This window comes from Curcuma longa, chromosome 14 (genome assembly GCF_044706935.1).
Source record: "Curcuma longa cultivar G26 ecotype Majalengka, Jawa Barat chromosome 14, ITB_CL_G26_1.1, whole genome shotgun sequence".
Taxonomy (NCBI): Eukaryota; Viridiplantae; Streptophyta; class Magnoliopsida; order Zingiberales; family Zingiberaceae; genus Curcuma; species Curcuma longa.
The window spans coordinates 9703798-9717661 of NC_133874.1; the positions used below are offsets into that span (position 1 = coordinate 9703798).

Here is a 13864-nt window from a genome sequence, read left to right on the forward strand (position 1 = left end):
AGTTTCTCGATTTACCTCCTCACAGATGGTTGTAAGGCGATCATGTGAGGCCGCTGGAGTAGCGGATTATATATAGAAAGACTATTTGTCAAATGACCATTCATTTTCTAACAACCCGATCATCTATTTCCTTATGACATGAGTACATGCATGATTTGTCTCATTTAAAAGATACAAATAAATTTAATTAATATTAGAACAAATTTATGAGCATTAGGGAAGTCCAATTAATATATACATGATTTTAACACCAATTACAAAAAATAGAATCTTAAAATTTTGTAATGTTCCTCCACCTCATTAAGTTGTTCAATATATTTTGGAGGTCAAATTATGTGAACTCTTTAGATTGAGTAGGATGAGGAACTTAAAAAGCCGAGTTATGTAGGGGCACTTGAGAGTCCTAATTGACATGGGGCAAGGTCATGTGGGCATGTCTTGATAAAAAAAATTATTACTTCAAAGTAAGAGAGATTATAAGTTTTTTTAGAGCTAAAATATTCTCATCTTACAAGAGAATACTCTCAAGAATATATTTTCATGTATTTTTGTGACAAGTCTTTTGGTTTCTAACCTAATTACTAAGTTGATTAATTCTTTTGGTTTCTTTTAGGGAAGTCGTGCTTAATTAGTTTGTAAAATCCAATTTGGACTACTCTCATAATTAATCGGGATACTGAATCTCATAATTAATGACCAATTGTAGTTTCTCGATTTACCTCCTTATAAATGGTCGTAGGGCCGATCGTATGGAATCGCTAAGATGAAGATCTGAATATCTGCTATAAAACAAAAACAAAAACACTACAGAGCAAAAACAAGCGTGCATGTGTATGGACGTACGTGTAGAAGCCGATGTATGGCAAAGATTCGGTTGATGACGTAGAGTAGCACTGCTATATATAAACCCTAAAAGGGACATGCAACCTCGAACGCAGCAAAACCGTGCGTGGCATGCCTGCACCATCTGCTGGAGGATATTATCTGTTTAATGCCTTCATCTAGCTGCACTCTTCACATTGCTATCGTACATGTGACAACTAAACTAATGATCTTCTGATATCAAGACCTAGGTCAGGGTGAAGCCTCGAGACTTGGAAATATTCTTGTCACCCCTCATCAGACCAGAGTCTCAATATAAAAGATGCCATTTAATTGCCTTAGAATTGAAACTGTATATATGTATGTTTGTTTGTTTCAGATTCTGCTTTTCAAGTTTGGGGCTCACAAGTTTTTCACAGTCCCCTTCCCTCGTGGAGAGTATACATGTATTAGGTGAATAAATAAACGGATTTTAATTGAATAGTGGATATAGAGTTCAGAATTTCTCATATTTATTTCAAGTATCTAATTTTTATAATATTTAAATCACGTAGTGTATTGTTGAAATACTTCTCCTTTTGTTTTATATTGATCTGTCAATTTCGTCTGAGATTGGTCACTAAAAAAAATGATTTTTTAGGGACGAGAATTAGCGACAAAAATTTTTTATCCTAAATTTGCAATATATTTTATGATGAAAAATATTTTCATAGCTAATTAGCAATAAATTTTATGACGAAAAAATTTTTGATGCTAAATCTATAATATATTAAATTCGTTGCAAATTTCGTTATGCAAAATATTTTTATCGCAAAATTTATCGTTAATTTGCGATGCAAAAAAAAATTCGTTCGTAAATTAGCGACGAATTCTCTATTCGTCGCCCAAATTGGCGATGAATAGAGAAATCGTCGCCAATTTGGCGACGAAAACTTGATTTGTCGTCAAATTTTGACGACGAAAATCAAATTCGTCACCAAATTGGCGACCAAACTTGAAATTTGTCGCCAATTTGGCGACGAAACTTGAAATTTATTGCCAAATTTTCGCATTAACTCTAGATTTGCCGATCTTATTTCCTTTCTTCCTTCTCGCATTTTCACTTCCCGCAGCACGCCTCCGTCGTCGCCAATCACCGCCGTCGTCGCTTCTGCTGGATCTCTCCAAGTTTTCCTTGCGTCTAAGGCTAGGTAAGCTTCTCCCTTCCTCCCTTCCTCACTTCGCGCACGTCGGATGTGCTTCTCGACGCCGGATTTGCTTCGGTGTCAGTGGCCAAGGGCGGGTCGCGACCCCTTGCATCGGTGGGTCGCAACTGGCCAACGCCCAGCTGGCCGCCAACAGGCAAGGGCCAGCGGCAGCAACCCGCAGGCCATGGGGCCAGCGGCCGCGACCTGCAAGCCAACAGGCGCGATCCGTAAGGCACCGGTCGCTGACCAGTGGTTGCGCCGGCTGCCTGGCGGCAGTTGGCAGTTGGTCGGCTGCCGTTGAATTGGGACAACCGTCCGCAGTCACCGCTGGCCATGGGTGTTGTTAGCCACTGACCATGGTTGGTTTTCGCTGCGTTGGCAATGATCGGTGGTTGCCGCGTTCAGTGGTCACTGGCGGTAAACTCGAAACTAATTCAGCTTTTGTAGTTTTTGTTTGTGCATATTAAATTTAAGTGTTGATTTTATAATGTTGTTTGTGCAGGTTTGCAATTTGCGTGGATGTAAAGCACTTGGAGAGATACTCGTTTTTGTTCATCGACTTTAGGTGTATTTATAATTATAGTTATTTTTGAAAATATAAAAATATTTAGCTATAATTGTATTTATTTGAATATTAGTGTTTATTATTATAATTTAGTAGGAATTAATTATGTTTATGCAATTGATGAGGAGATTTGTAATAATTTTTATTTATAGTAGATAAAAATTATTACAATTAAGTAAGAATGAATTATATTTTAATATGTTAAAATTTTTGGGTTCAAGAAAAATACAGAAAGCAAGAAGTTAGATGTATAAAAAGAATTTATCTAAATGTAAAGGTTTAACTGATGAATTTATTATGGGGTTAGAATAATTTTTGGAGTTTGCTTTAAGTAATGTTGAGTTTATGGATAAAGATAAGATAAGATGTCCATGCAGAAAATGCCACAATGGTAAATTTTTACAGTGTGATAAAGTTCGAGAACATCTTTGTAGATTTGGTTTCACTCCCAATTACTATAATTAGACTTGTCATGGTGAACCGTTCATAGGCGATGAGGATTATGGACAAAACATACAATACTCACTTATGGGGGATCAGAGTTATTATGATTAATTTAATCAATATCAGATGATGGTAACAGATGCAGCAGTACAGAATTTCATTACTAAACCGAGTGGTTCAAGTTCTAGTTTTTCTCTAATGGTTAAACAAATGTTTACTCCTTATGCATCACCATTGGAGGAGACAGAAATGTTGGATTGCAAGGGTGCAAACGTAACATAGTCCCACATCTAAATTACATAGAAAAGATCATGGGGTTAAAAGAATGGAAAGTATCTCCATTGGTATGAAGCATTTTGGGGAGAGCTCAAGAACAAAGTCATGAGGGTTTAGGCCCAAAGTGGACAATATCATACCATTGTGGAGATATTTTGATTCCATCGGTACTAACAAGTGGTATCAGAGCGAGACCGCTCTTCATCGGACTAACCACCGGATGAGCCATGATCCAGATCTAACCATGTGGTTTGAACCTTAAACAAAGGAAGTGGGTGCTCCCGTGTCTGAATCAAGAGGACTAGACACCAGGTGAGAAGTCCTAGTAGGTCGGGTGGACTGAGGGGCAAAAATTCCTAGTTGCGACTAGGTGGGAAGTCCTAGTAGGTCGGGTGGACCGAGGGGCAAAAAGTCTTAGGTGCGGCTAGGTGGGAAGTCCTAGTAGGTCGGGTGGACTGATGGGCAAAAAGTCCTGGTGGGTCGAGGATTCAGACATCAAAACAACGTTGGGAGGGACCTGTGGTCCTTTGTTTGAGGGGGGGATTGTTGGGTTGCAAGGGTGCAAACATAGTCCCACATCTAAATTACATGGAAAAGATCATGGGTTAAAAGGATGGAAAGTATCTCCATTGGTATGAGGCCTTTTGGGGAGAGCCCAAGAACAAAGCCATGAGGGTTTAGGCCCAAAGTGGACAATATCATACCATTATGGAGATATTTTCCATCCTTTTAACCCCATGATCTTTTCCATGTAATTTAGATGTGGGACTATTTTTGCACCCTTGCAACCTGACAATTCCCCCTCAAACAAAGGACCACAAGCCCCCCCCCCCAACGTCGTTTTGATGTCTAACAAGAAATACCAAGAGTTGGTGAAAATTTGAATAATGAACTATATCTCAAATTTCAAGAATTATTGAGTGCTACAGATGAACCGTTGTGGACTGGTTATGACAATCACACTAAACTATCTTTTACAACAAGACTGTTGAATGTCAAAGTAGAACATAATGTATCTGAAAATTATTTTAATGATTTTGTTCAAGTTATTGGAGAGGCATTGCCACGTGATCACATAATGCCCAATGATTATTACAATATGAAAAAACTCGTCAAAGACTTAGGTCTTCCAGTGGAAATAATTAATGTTTGCAGAGATGGTTGTATGTTATATTGAGGTGATGATGAAAATGCAGAAGTTTATAAATTCTGTAATCAAGCTAGATACAAGACTACTAGAAGGAGTCAACAACAACGTAAAGCATACACTTAGTTGTTTTATTTGCCTTTAACTCCTAGGTTATAAAGACTTTATGCATCAAAAGTCACTGTTCAACACATGACTTAGTATGCAATTCATCAAACAGAAGAGGGATCAATGTGTCATCCATCAGATGGACAGCAGTGGAAAAATTTTGATAGAACATATCCTGAACTTGTGAAGGAAACTCGAAACATTCAGTTAGGTCTTTGTACTGATGGATTTGCTCCATTTGGTAAATTAGGAAGCACCATTTGGTAAATTAGGAAGCAATTATTCTTGTTGGTCAATTATTGTAACTCTGTATAATCTTTCACCTATAATGTGCATGAAAACACTACATATGTTTTAACATTGGTTTTGTCTGGTCCACAAAATCTGAAGAAGTTAAAAGATGTTTATATGCAATCATTAATTGCATAGTTGAAACAACTATGGAATGAAGGTTTTCCTACCTATGATGTGCATACTAATCAGATGTTTATAATAAAGGTTGCACTTTTTTGGATCATAAATGACATTTTGGCTTATAGTATGTTATTAGGATGGAATACCGATGGGATTTTAGGATGTCCATTATGTATGGAGAGATCAAAATCAATCAGATTGAAATATGGGAAGAAGCTGAGTTATTTTGATTGTCATAGATAATTTTTACCATCGAATCATAATTTCAGAAGGAATAAAGAAGAATTCACAAAGAATAGAATTGAAAGAACACCCCCGCTATTGAGATTAATAGGTTAACAAATCTGGTATAGAGTGTATAATTTTTCATCTGTTATTGAAGATCCATATGGTACACCTTATGAAATGGAAGTATACATAAATGAATTAAACGAAGTATATTTTGAGATTTACTATATTGGTACAGTCATTTAATTCATCATAATCTTGATGGAATGCATATTGAGAAGAATATTTTTGATAATCTGATTAATACAGCTATGGATATCCCTGGAAAAAAAAAGATAATCTGAATGCAAGAAAAGATATGCAACTCTTTTATAAAAAAACCCACTCTTAATGTCGATGAAAGTAATAGGGGACTAAAACTAAAGGCAGTTTATACATTGAATAGAGATCAGAGATGTATTCTTTGTGAATAAGTGAAATAATTAAAATTTCCAGATGGTTATTTCTCTAACCTTGGAAGATGTGTCGATTTAAAGGAATGTAAATTGATTAGTTTAAAAAGTCATGATTGTCATATATTCATGAAAAGACTTATTCCTATCACTTTTAAGAAGTTGTTACCAAAATTTGTATGGGGAGTTAAGCATTTTTCTTAATGATATTTGCTCAACAATTTTGAGATACTCTGCATACATGGAGACATTAGAGAGAGAAATTTTAATAATTTTATGTAATTTAGAAAAAATCTTTCTACCTTTATTTTTTGATTCGATAGAACATCTTTTGGTTTACTTGCCTTTTGAAACTAAAGTTGGAGGTCATGTACATTTTCAATGGATGTATCCATTTGAAAGGTAAAATCATATTACTTATATATACTTCGTTATTTCATATATATTAATATCTAATACATTTATTTTATTACAATCAGATTTCTACATCATCTGAAGAAAAAAGTAAAAAATAAGGCATATGTTGAAGCCTATTGTTAATGTATACATTGTGGAGGAAGTAACAACTTTTGCATCATATTATTTTGAGCCTCCCGTCCGAAGAAAAAGACGAAAAGCAGAAAGAAATAATTAGGGTTCTATTGATCCCAATTTAACATCATTTTTAATTTTTAATTATTTTGGTCGATCAAGTGGACCATGTAAAGAGAGATACTTAATTGGTTAAGAATGACGCGCAATCCATACATATATTTTACTGAATTATCCAGAAGTAACATCGTATTTTGAGTGAGTATATATTTTATATTTTTTTCTTCGATCATAAATAATTTATGTTATAATTATTTTTTATAGGATTTTTTAGAATTTAAACTCTGAAATGTCAACACAAGAGTTTAATAGCTTCTGCGATGAAGAATTTGCATCATGGTTCAAAATATATGTGAGTATAAAATTTAAATTTGATTTATACATATTTTAACTTTTAATTAATTTTGAAATTTGATTTTAGATTCAAGCTAATCAAACTCATGTTGAGCAAGATCTGTTATTCCATCTTTCATGGGGTCCAAAAGCAATAGTACGGACTTAACCAATATATTTCATAAATGGATATAATTTTATATTCAGGAATATGGAATGGGGAGGGCTACAATGAATAGTGGTGTTTGTGTTAAATTATCCAATGATGAAGCTGCAAGTAATAATTTTTATGGGTTATTGGATGCAATTATAGAGGTGGAATACTCAGGTCCAGAAATATGAGTTGTTTTATTTATGTGTTACTGGTTTAACTTTGTTAGAGGGATGAAGGTGCATCCACGGTATAATTTGATTGAAATCAATCATAAGAGATTATATAAAAGATATGAACCATTTGTGTTGGCACAACAAGCAATTCAAGTATTTTATGTTTCATATCCTAGTTTGAAACGAGACAAAAATGATTAGTTTGTTGTTTGTAAAACAAAAGCATAGAAAAAAATTGAAGAACATTGGCAAGATATTGCATATCAAAAAGACGAAGTTGTAATCACATTTCAAACTGAGGAATATCATATTCCTACATTACAAGATCCCAACGGAGTAGTGATACACATAGATACAAGTGAAATTCATGAAAATGATCACGATGAAGACGAAGACGAAGACGACAATGATGATGATGATGATGACGACCATGACCATGCCCACGACGACGATGACGATGATGATTTTGATTTTTCATGATGAGTAAGTTAGGTTAAATTAAAAAAATATTAATAATTTATTTTAATATATGAATATTGAAGTGTAGGTGTATATTTCATTTTAATTTGTAAATTTAGTTTTAATCTTCAGAGTATGCAAATTTTGATTTACTAGATAGATTTATAAAATTTTTAATTTATTTTGTTGGTTATATATTTATTGTCTTAAAGTCATATTTTAACTGCATTATCTTTTTTCCTATAGATTATTAGAGGTGACTTAGTAGTGTGTTGATTAGCGCAATCTTTAAAAAAGATAGCATAATGGTAAGTTTTTTTTATATTACTCATTATGTAAATAATTTTTATTTATTTTATCCTAATATTTTTTTACAGTTTCGATGTGGTCGACACAGCATGAGTCATGACCATTCTGCACCTACGACCCCCACTCCTTCAGGTGCAGGACCATCTTAGACATATGACTCACCAGGACTTTCCCATTCCCAAGTATCCATGGAAGATCCTTCAACTCGACAATCAGCTGCAGAGATCACCGATACTCGAAAGTTTATATCGATCCCCTCTCGGCGATTCATAAGTATTTTAAATTAATTAATATTGCTAATTTTTATAATTATTTAACATCATTTATTTCATATTATATTATAGTTTTGCTAATTCTATACGTGTTATTTACGGTATTAATCGAATCCTGAATAACCATTGGCGAGGGGATTCAATGACATATACAAGTACTTCCGATCCCACCAAAGAGTTGTGATGGAATGAATTTAAGGTAAACTATCCACTTTATTTTATATATAATATTATTATTGAATATATAATAAATTATTTATTTCTCCTTTCAGTGGGTGTTCACTTGGGACCCTAACGATGAATTGAAAATTAGAAGATTTTAAAAAAAATGTGGTGATCACATCCGCTATGTGCTTAATCATGAAAAAACAAGGGGAAAAAGCTATCATGCATTACCAAGGAGAATTGGGTTAGAATTTGTCAATTTTAGGCAAAAATAGGAGTCATCAGAATAAACTTAATCAAGCTTATAATTCTGGAGACTTATCTGCGACATATGCGAGTGGCTCAATCAATATCGATGAGTATACATACATATTGGTAATTTTTTTCAACCACTTCAATTTTAATTTTATTTTATTATTTTTAACTATGATTTTTTAGGCCAAGGAAATGAGGCGAGAGCCATTTTTTATAGATACTTTTACTCGCATATTTCAAAAGAAAGACAAGACTTGGAGCAGGGACAGAGCTAAATCAATTAAGGTTTAGATGTGTATCTAAATATTTTTATATGTGTTTCTCAAATATTACAACATATTAATATTTCTTATGATAATATAGGAAAAATATGATGAGCTTGAGCTAGCACATCGAAATTCAAGTGTTAACTCTGAAAATGATGGATCTGAGTCCTCTATTCAGAATGATCTGAGTCGTTTATGGCTGAAGGCCAGTGGGGGATCCAAAGGTGGTGGAAGAATATTGGGTATGAGTTCTTTGAGCAGAACTCAAAGAGTTATTGATACATCTTCTACCATCTCTCCAACCATAACGACACAAATCCATAATTTGACTGAAAAGGTTAGCCATTTGAAAGTTTTGTTAATGCAACGAGATCAAGAAATGAGGCAAAGAGATTAGGAAATTAATGAATTACATCGACAACAAAATCTGATCATGCAATATCTTCAGTTACATTTCGCTCCTCGTGATGATGACAACGATGACAATGATGGTGGTGGTTCTTTATGAGTTTATTTTGTATGAATTTTTTTACAATCAGTATTATTAATATTTATCATTTTATTAAATTTTAAGTTATTAATTTATATATTTTTTATTAACACTGTTAATTTCTTTTTAAACAAGATTGGTGAAGCCAAATAAGAAGTAGAGGTAAGTCTTTACATATATAGTTTATAAGTTTCAGTTTATTTTTAAGAATGATACTTTTTCTTTCTTCGTTTTCTTATGCAGGATGAGAAAAGATATTGACGAAGAAGGAAGCAGAGTCGCTGGAGGGCAAAGACGACGACGACGATTTTATTATATCTTTTTCTTGTCCTCAGACTTCTTTATATTATTTGTATTATATGGATGTGGATTTATATTATGACTGGATGTAGTGGATTGGATTTTATCATGTTGATGTTGATTTGGTATCATGCATGTAGTGAATTTGTTGTATAAACATGTTATATGTATAATTTGGAGAATAGATTGTGTGATTGTGTTTATGATATGATTAAAGATTTGTATTGAATGAATGTGGTGTAATAAATGTGGAATGATTAGTATAATTGGTATGATTAGTAGAGGTGCGCGACCGAGCAGAGTAGAGGTGCACGCCCGACGAGAGCAAAGGCGCGTGACCAACTAGAGCAGAGGTGCGTGACTGCTGACGTAGAGGCGTGCGATCGCCGGCAGGGAGGAAAGCCACGATTTCAAAAATCACGATCTTTCTTATATGAGAAGCTACAGTGCGATTTAGGGGTTTTGTGGTGTTGGGTTGAGAAAGAAAAAAATTGAAGTAAACTGACTCATAACCTAAATCGGGTTTAGCTTTGTTACTGTTGTGAACCGAACCAGCACTTAACAAATCGGGTTTCTTTTGGATTAAAATTAAATTTCTTGGTTCAATAACCAAACGACCTCCGATTTGACCCAAACTAGTTTTGTTCATTTCGTCTTCACAAGATGAAACCCCTCATTACCTTCGTTTTGCCAAAATATTTTTTATCATGAACCAAACCAAGTTGGTTCAATTTGATTCAAAATTGAATAGTTTGGTTCAATAACCAAAACACCTCTGATTTGAACCAAACTAATTTTGTTTATTTCGTCTTCATAAAACAAAGTCTATCATTTTAGTTTTTGTCCGATTCAACCAGATTTTATTTCTCTCAATCTGAGAATATAATTCTCAAACTCGTCTTAAGTCATTCGAAGAACTTGTAGTGTGTGTGACCCAATAGGTTCCTGGTTATGTTGATCGTCCGTAATTAACCATTAATTATGGAACGATCATGAGCGACACCTAATAGTAGAAGATGATCCCCAATTGATCAAAAAATCAATGATTGATTCTAGAATATTTCTAAGCCCTTTAGCAGCTATAATGAAACGTACCTCGTTCCTTTCACCATCTTATACCCGCTTAGTTCAGGACATAGTTTATATGTGTTAGTCCCCACTAGGCTGACTACATCACATCTAATCCAAACTTATTTTTTTGTCATGTGGATTCATGTTACTTGTACATGTGTCCAAAAGTGTCATACTCTTAACATGTGATGCTTTGACCAAAGACTTTTAGTAGCAATCCTAATAAGCATCGCAGGGTATACATCTCCTTTTTCAAAGAGCAGTGAATCCATTATGGGCTATCCAAACACCTTCGGGCATTTTGACTTATACCCAATCATCCCGAGTCCACACCTCGTTGAAGATATTTGCTTAAGATGTCAAAGTATAAGCCTCCATGACCAAGGTGACTTGAATACCGCAAGTCAAAGGAAACTCGCACTTAAGCTGCATTGAAATTTTCATTGACATATGTATAGAACCATATGAAGTCTCACGGCAGGTCACTCCAATAAACTAGTTACCTTTAACTAGCATCCACATTTAACTCTCAACGTCCAATGTCTCCAGCTAGTGAGATTGGCTATTTGGTAAATCAAGGAATTTAAAACGTACCAGTCTCCACAGAATCGATGACGTTCGTACTCATCAATTCCTTGACTTAGGATAATTTCAATACATTCATAATTGCACATGTAAAGATGCTCACTAGTTATGATCCAATCATAAATTCTCTTATGCTATGAATCGTATTGTGGGCATTCAGTAAATGAGTTTAAGATCCAATTTATCCAATAAATAGTATAATCGTAAGGTGATTACCTTAGGACACTTCAAATATACAGTACAATGATTTTAATTTGAAATGATTCAGAGTTTTTTATGTCTATTAGTCAATTTCGGACGAAATTAGTCGATAGACCTACACTGTTTAAAAATTTAAAAGTTTGATATTTTTTATTAAAGAGTCATAGGAACTCATTGATTGTGTTGTTGATTAGCGAGTGTTATTGTCCTAGGCTTTATAATGAACTTGTGATAAATTTTATCGGGTCTTTATAAGTTTAAAATTTTACTACTCTCAATTTACACTATCGAATTCATATATGAGGGTATGAATATATATTAAGGAGACTTCAGGAGTATATTGATTTTTAGTCTTTAGTAATTTGAAATTCTTTAGGTCCATTAGTCAATTTTGAATGAAAACCTATACTATTTAAAATTTAAAAGTTTGATATTTTTTGAATCAAAAAAATTTTAAAAATTTATTAGTGATATTAGCTAGTGAGTATCATTGTCCTATACTTTATAATGAATTTATGATAAATTTTATCAAATGTTTATAAGATTAAAAATTTATTATTTTTAATTTACACTATCGAGAGCATAAATACAGTAAAAAAGTTTTTTAGCATATATTAATTTTGATTTAAAATGATTCAAAAAATTTTAATTTCATGGACATAGAAGTATTTAAAAATATTCTAAGTGATTTGAGTATTATAAAACGTAAGTACATAAAATAAGAAATTCTGAAATCTACGCGGCGCTGTTTAGTAAAAAAAACCGATAAATAAAGAAAGCTTCTTAATAGCTCTCATCTGGGTCTTACTCTCTCTTGGTCTAAACAAAAGTAGTTTTAATTAATTAATTTCTCGATGTGCTAGCTAGCTAGCTAGCTAGCTGATATGATCAAGATAATGGCATCGTTCCTTGCAATCTTAATTTTATTGGCTACATGATCCACTAAACCCGTGGCCAATTCCAGGACCACCCAGCTATATATCCACCTACCTGCACAGTTCATCGGAAACAAGCTCAGCAATTAATTAATATTGCCATGGATGCCTCAACGACCGAGGCTATTCATGTGTCTGCTGCCGCTGCAGTACTTCGTATATATAAAATATATAGTCTCTTCTACTTTGAATCAGCTACCGATCGATGATCGAAGAGATCAGAGAATCTGCAGCTCCCGACTGCAACTCCGGGCCTTCGCCGGCGTCGCGGAGAGCTGAGCGATGCTGATACCTTCTAGAGATTCACGGCCAAATCCAGCTACCGGCGGATTGAATCGACGACGACGACGAAGACGAAGATGAAGAATCAGTCGAGAACTGAAACTGAAGTGAAAAAGGAGACATGCATAAACTAATGGAACGCCCCTCACGCCCGCGCCCCGCCCGATAAAAAAGTTGGTAAAGGTGCCGCAGGCCGACGCCCATTTGACTATTCTGTCAGGCTTCAGCTTTGTTTGTTTGAACAGCAAACTCTGATCCTGGCGCCTCCTCTAGCTCTTCCTCATTCTGAATTCTAATCCGTTGTATAAATAACTAGTCGCCTCACAGCTGTCGCTTCTCATCCTTATCTTCCTCAGCTCCTCGCCGGAGTTGAGGTGAGAAGTATGGGGTTGAAGTCTCTCCGTGCGGGCATGATCCCCTGGTGTTGGCACCTGGTCGGCGGCGGGGCGCCTTCCACCCGCACCAGCCCCACCCCCGCGCCGGATGCTTCCGGCGTTCGCGTCGTCGCCTGCGACGGCCTGGTGAAAGTCTACGACCGCCCGGTCACGGTGGCTGAGGTGATGGAGGACCACCCTCGCCACCTCGTGTGCCGCTCCGACGCCTTCTTCATCGGGCAAAAGGTACCGTCTTTGGCTGCCGGCGTGCGGCTCCAGCCGGGGCAGTCCTACTTCCTGCTCCCCTCCCATTTCTTCCACTCCGTTCTCTCCTTCGTCACCCTCGCCGCCTCCCTCGTCGGGCCCGGCGGCGCCAAGGGCGCCGCCGCAGTCCGGCCGTTTGACATCCGGAAGACGGCGTCGGGAACGCTCCAGATCACGCTCTCCGACGAGTTCCTCGGGGAAAGGGAGCGCGATGGGGAACAGAGACGAGGCGGAGGAGTCGTGACGACGGATGCGCTGGAGAAGGAGTACAGGACGTTGGTGAGGTGCAAGTCCAGGCAGTGGACGCCGAAGCTGGAGACGATAAGCGAATCAGAGAGGAGGTCGAGGAGGGGAATCGAACCGTTCAAGAGGAGGCGGAAGAAGAAGGAGAGCCATTGATTAGCTAGAAAGAGCATCATTACATATATTTCTGGCAATGCTGTTCAAATTCTGCTTCTTTTTTTTTCTCTCTTTTGTTTGTTCTTCTTCCAAAAGATTTGTCGTGTAAATTGTAAAGATGTGTGCATGCAATGTTGACCGTAAATTAGGGTTTACTCAAAAAGTAGTTTAACATCAGGAACTGAATTGATAAATCATTCTCATGATCTTTCATCTTTGATAAGCTAATTTAGGAGAGCACTAAGACATCCTACGTCACTAGTCTTCCCATTAAACTAAGCCTGTTAAAGAACCCAATGATCCACCTTTAGGTCTTTCTTTCTTATTTATTAGATATCAAACA

The 13864-nt window shown here is 35.8% G+C and overlaps 1 protein-coding gene across 1 annotated transcript; it reads left to right on the forward strand.

Annotated features, from left to right (window-relative positions):
• The first annotated feature begins 12867 nt into the window (after nucleotides 1-12867).
• LOC141844682 (uncharacterized) lies at nucleotides 12868-13603 on the forward strand. Its single transcript, XM_074732682.1, has one exon. The coding sequence runs from the start codon at nucleotides 12868-12870 to the stop codon at nucleotides 13519-13521; it is 654 nt and encodes a 217-aa protein (XP_074588783.1). The 3' UTR covers nucleotides 13522-13603.
• Nucleotides 13604-13864: the final 261 nt, after the last annotated feature.

Bases quoted from the DNA above. Each gene is read 5' to 3' on its own strand.
- LOC141844682 (XM_074732682.1), top strand. From the start codon at position 12,868: ATGGGGTTGAAGTCTCTCCGTGCGGGCATGATCCCCTGGTGTTGGCAC.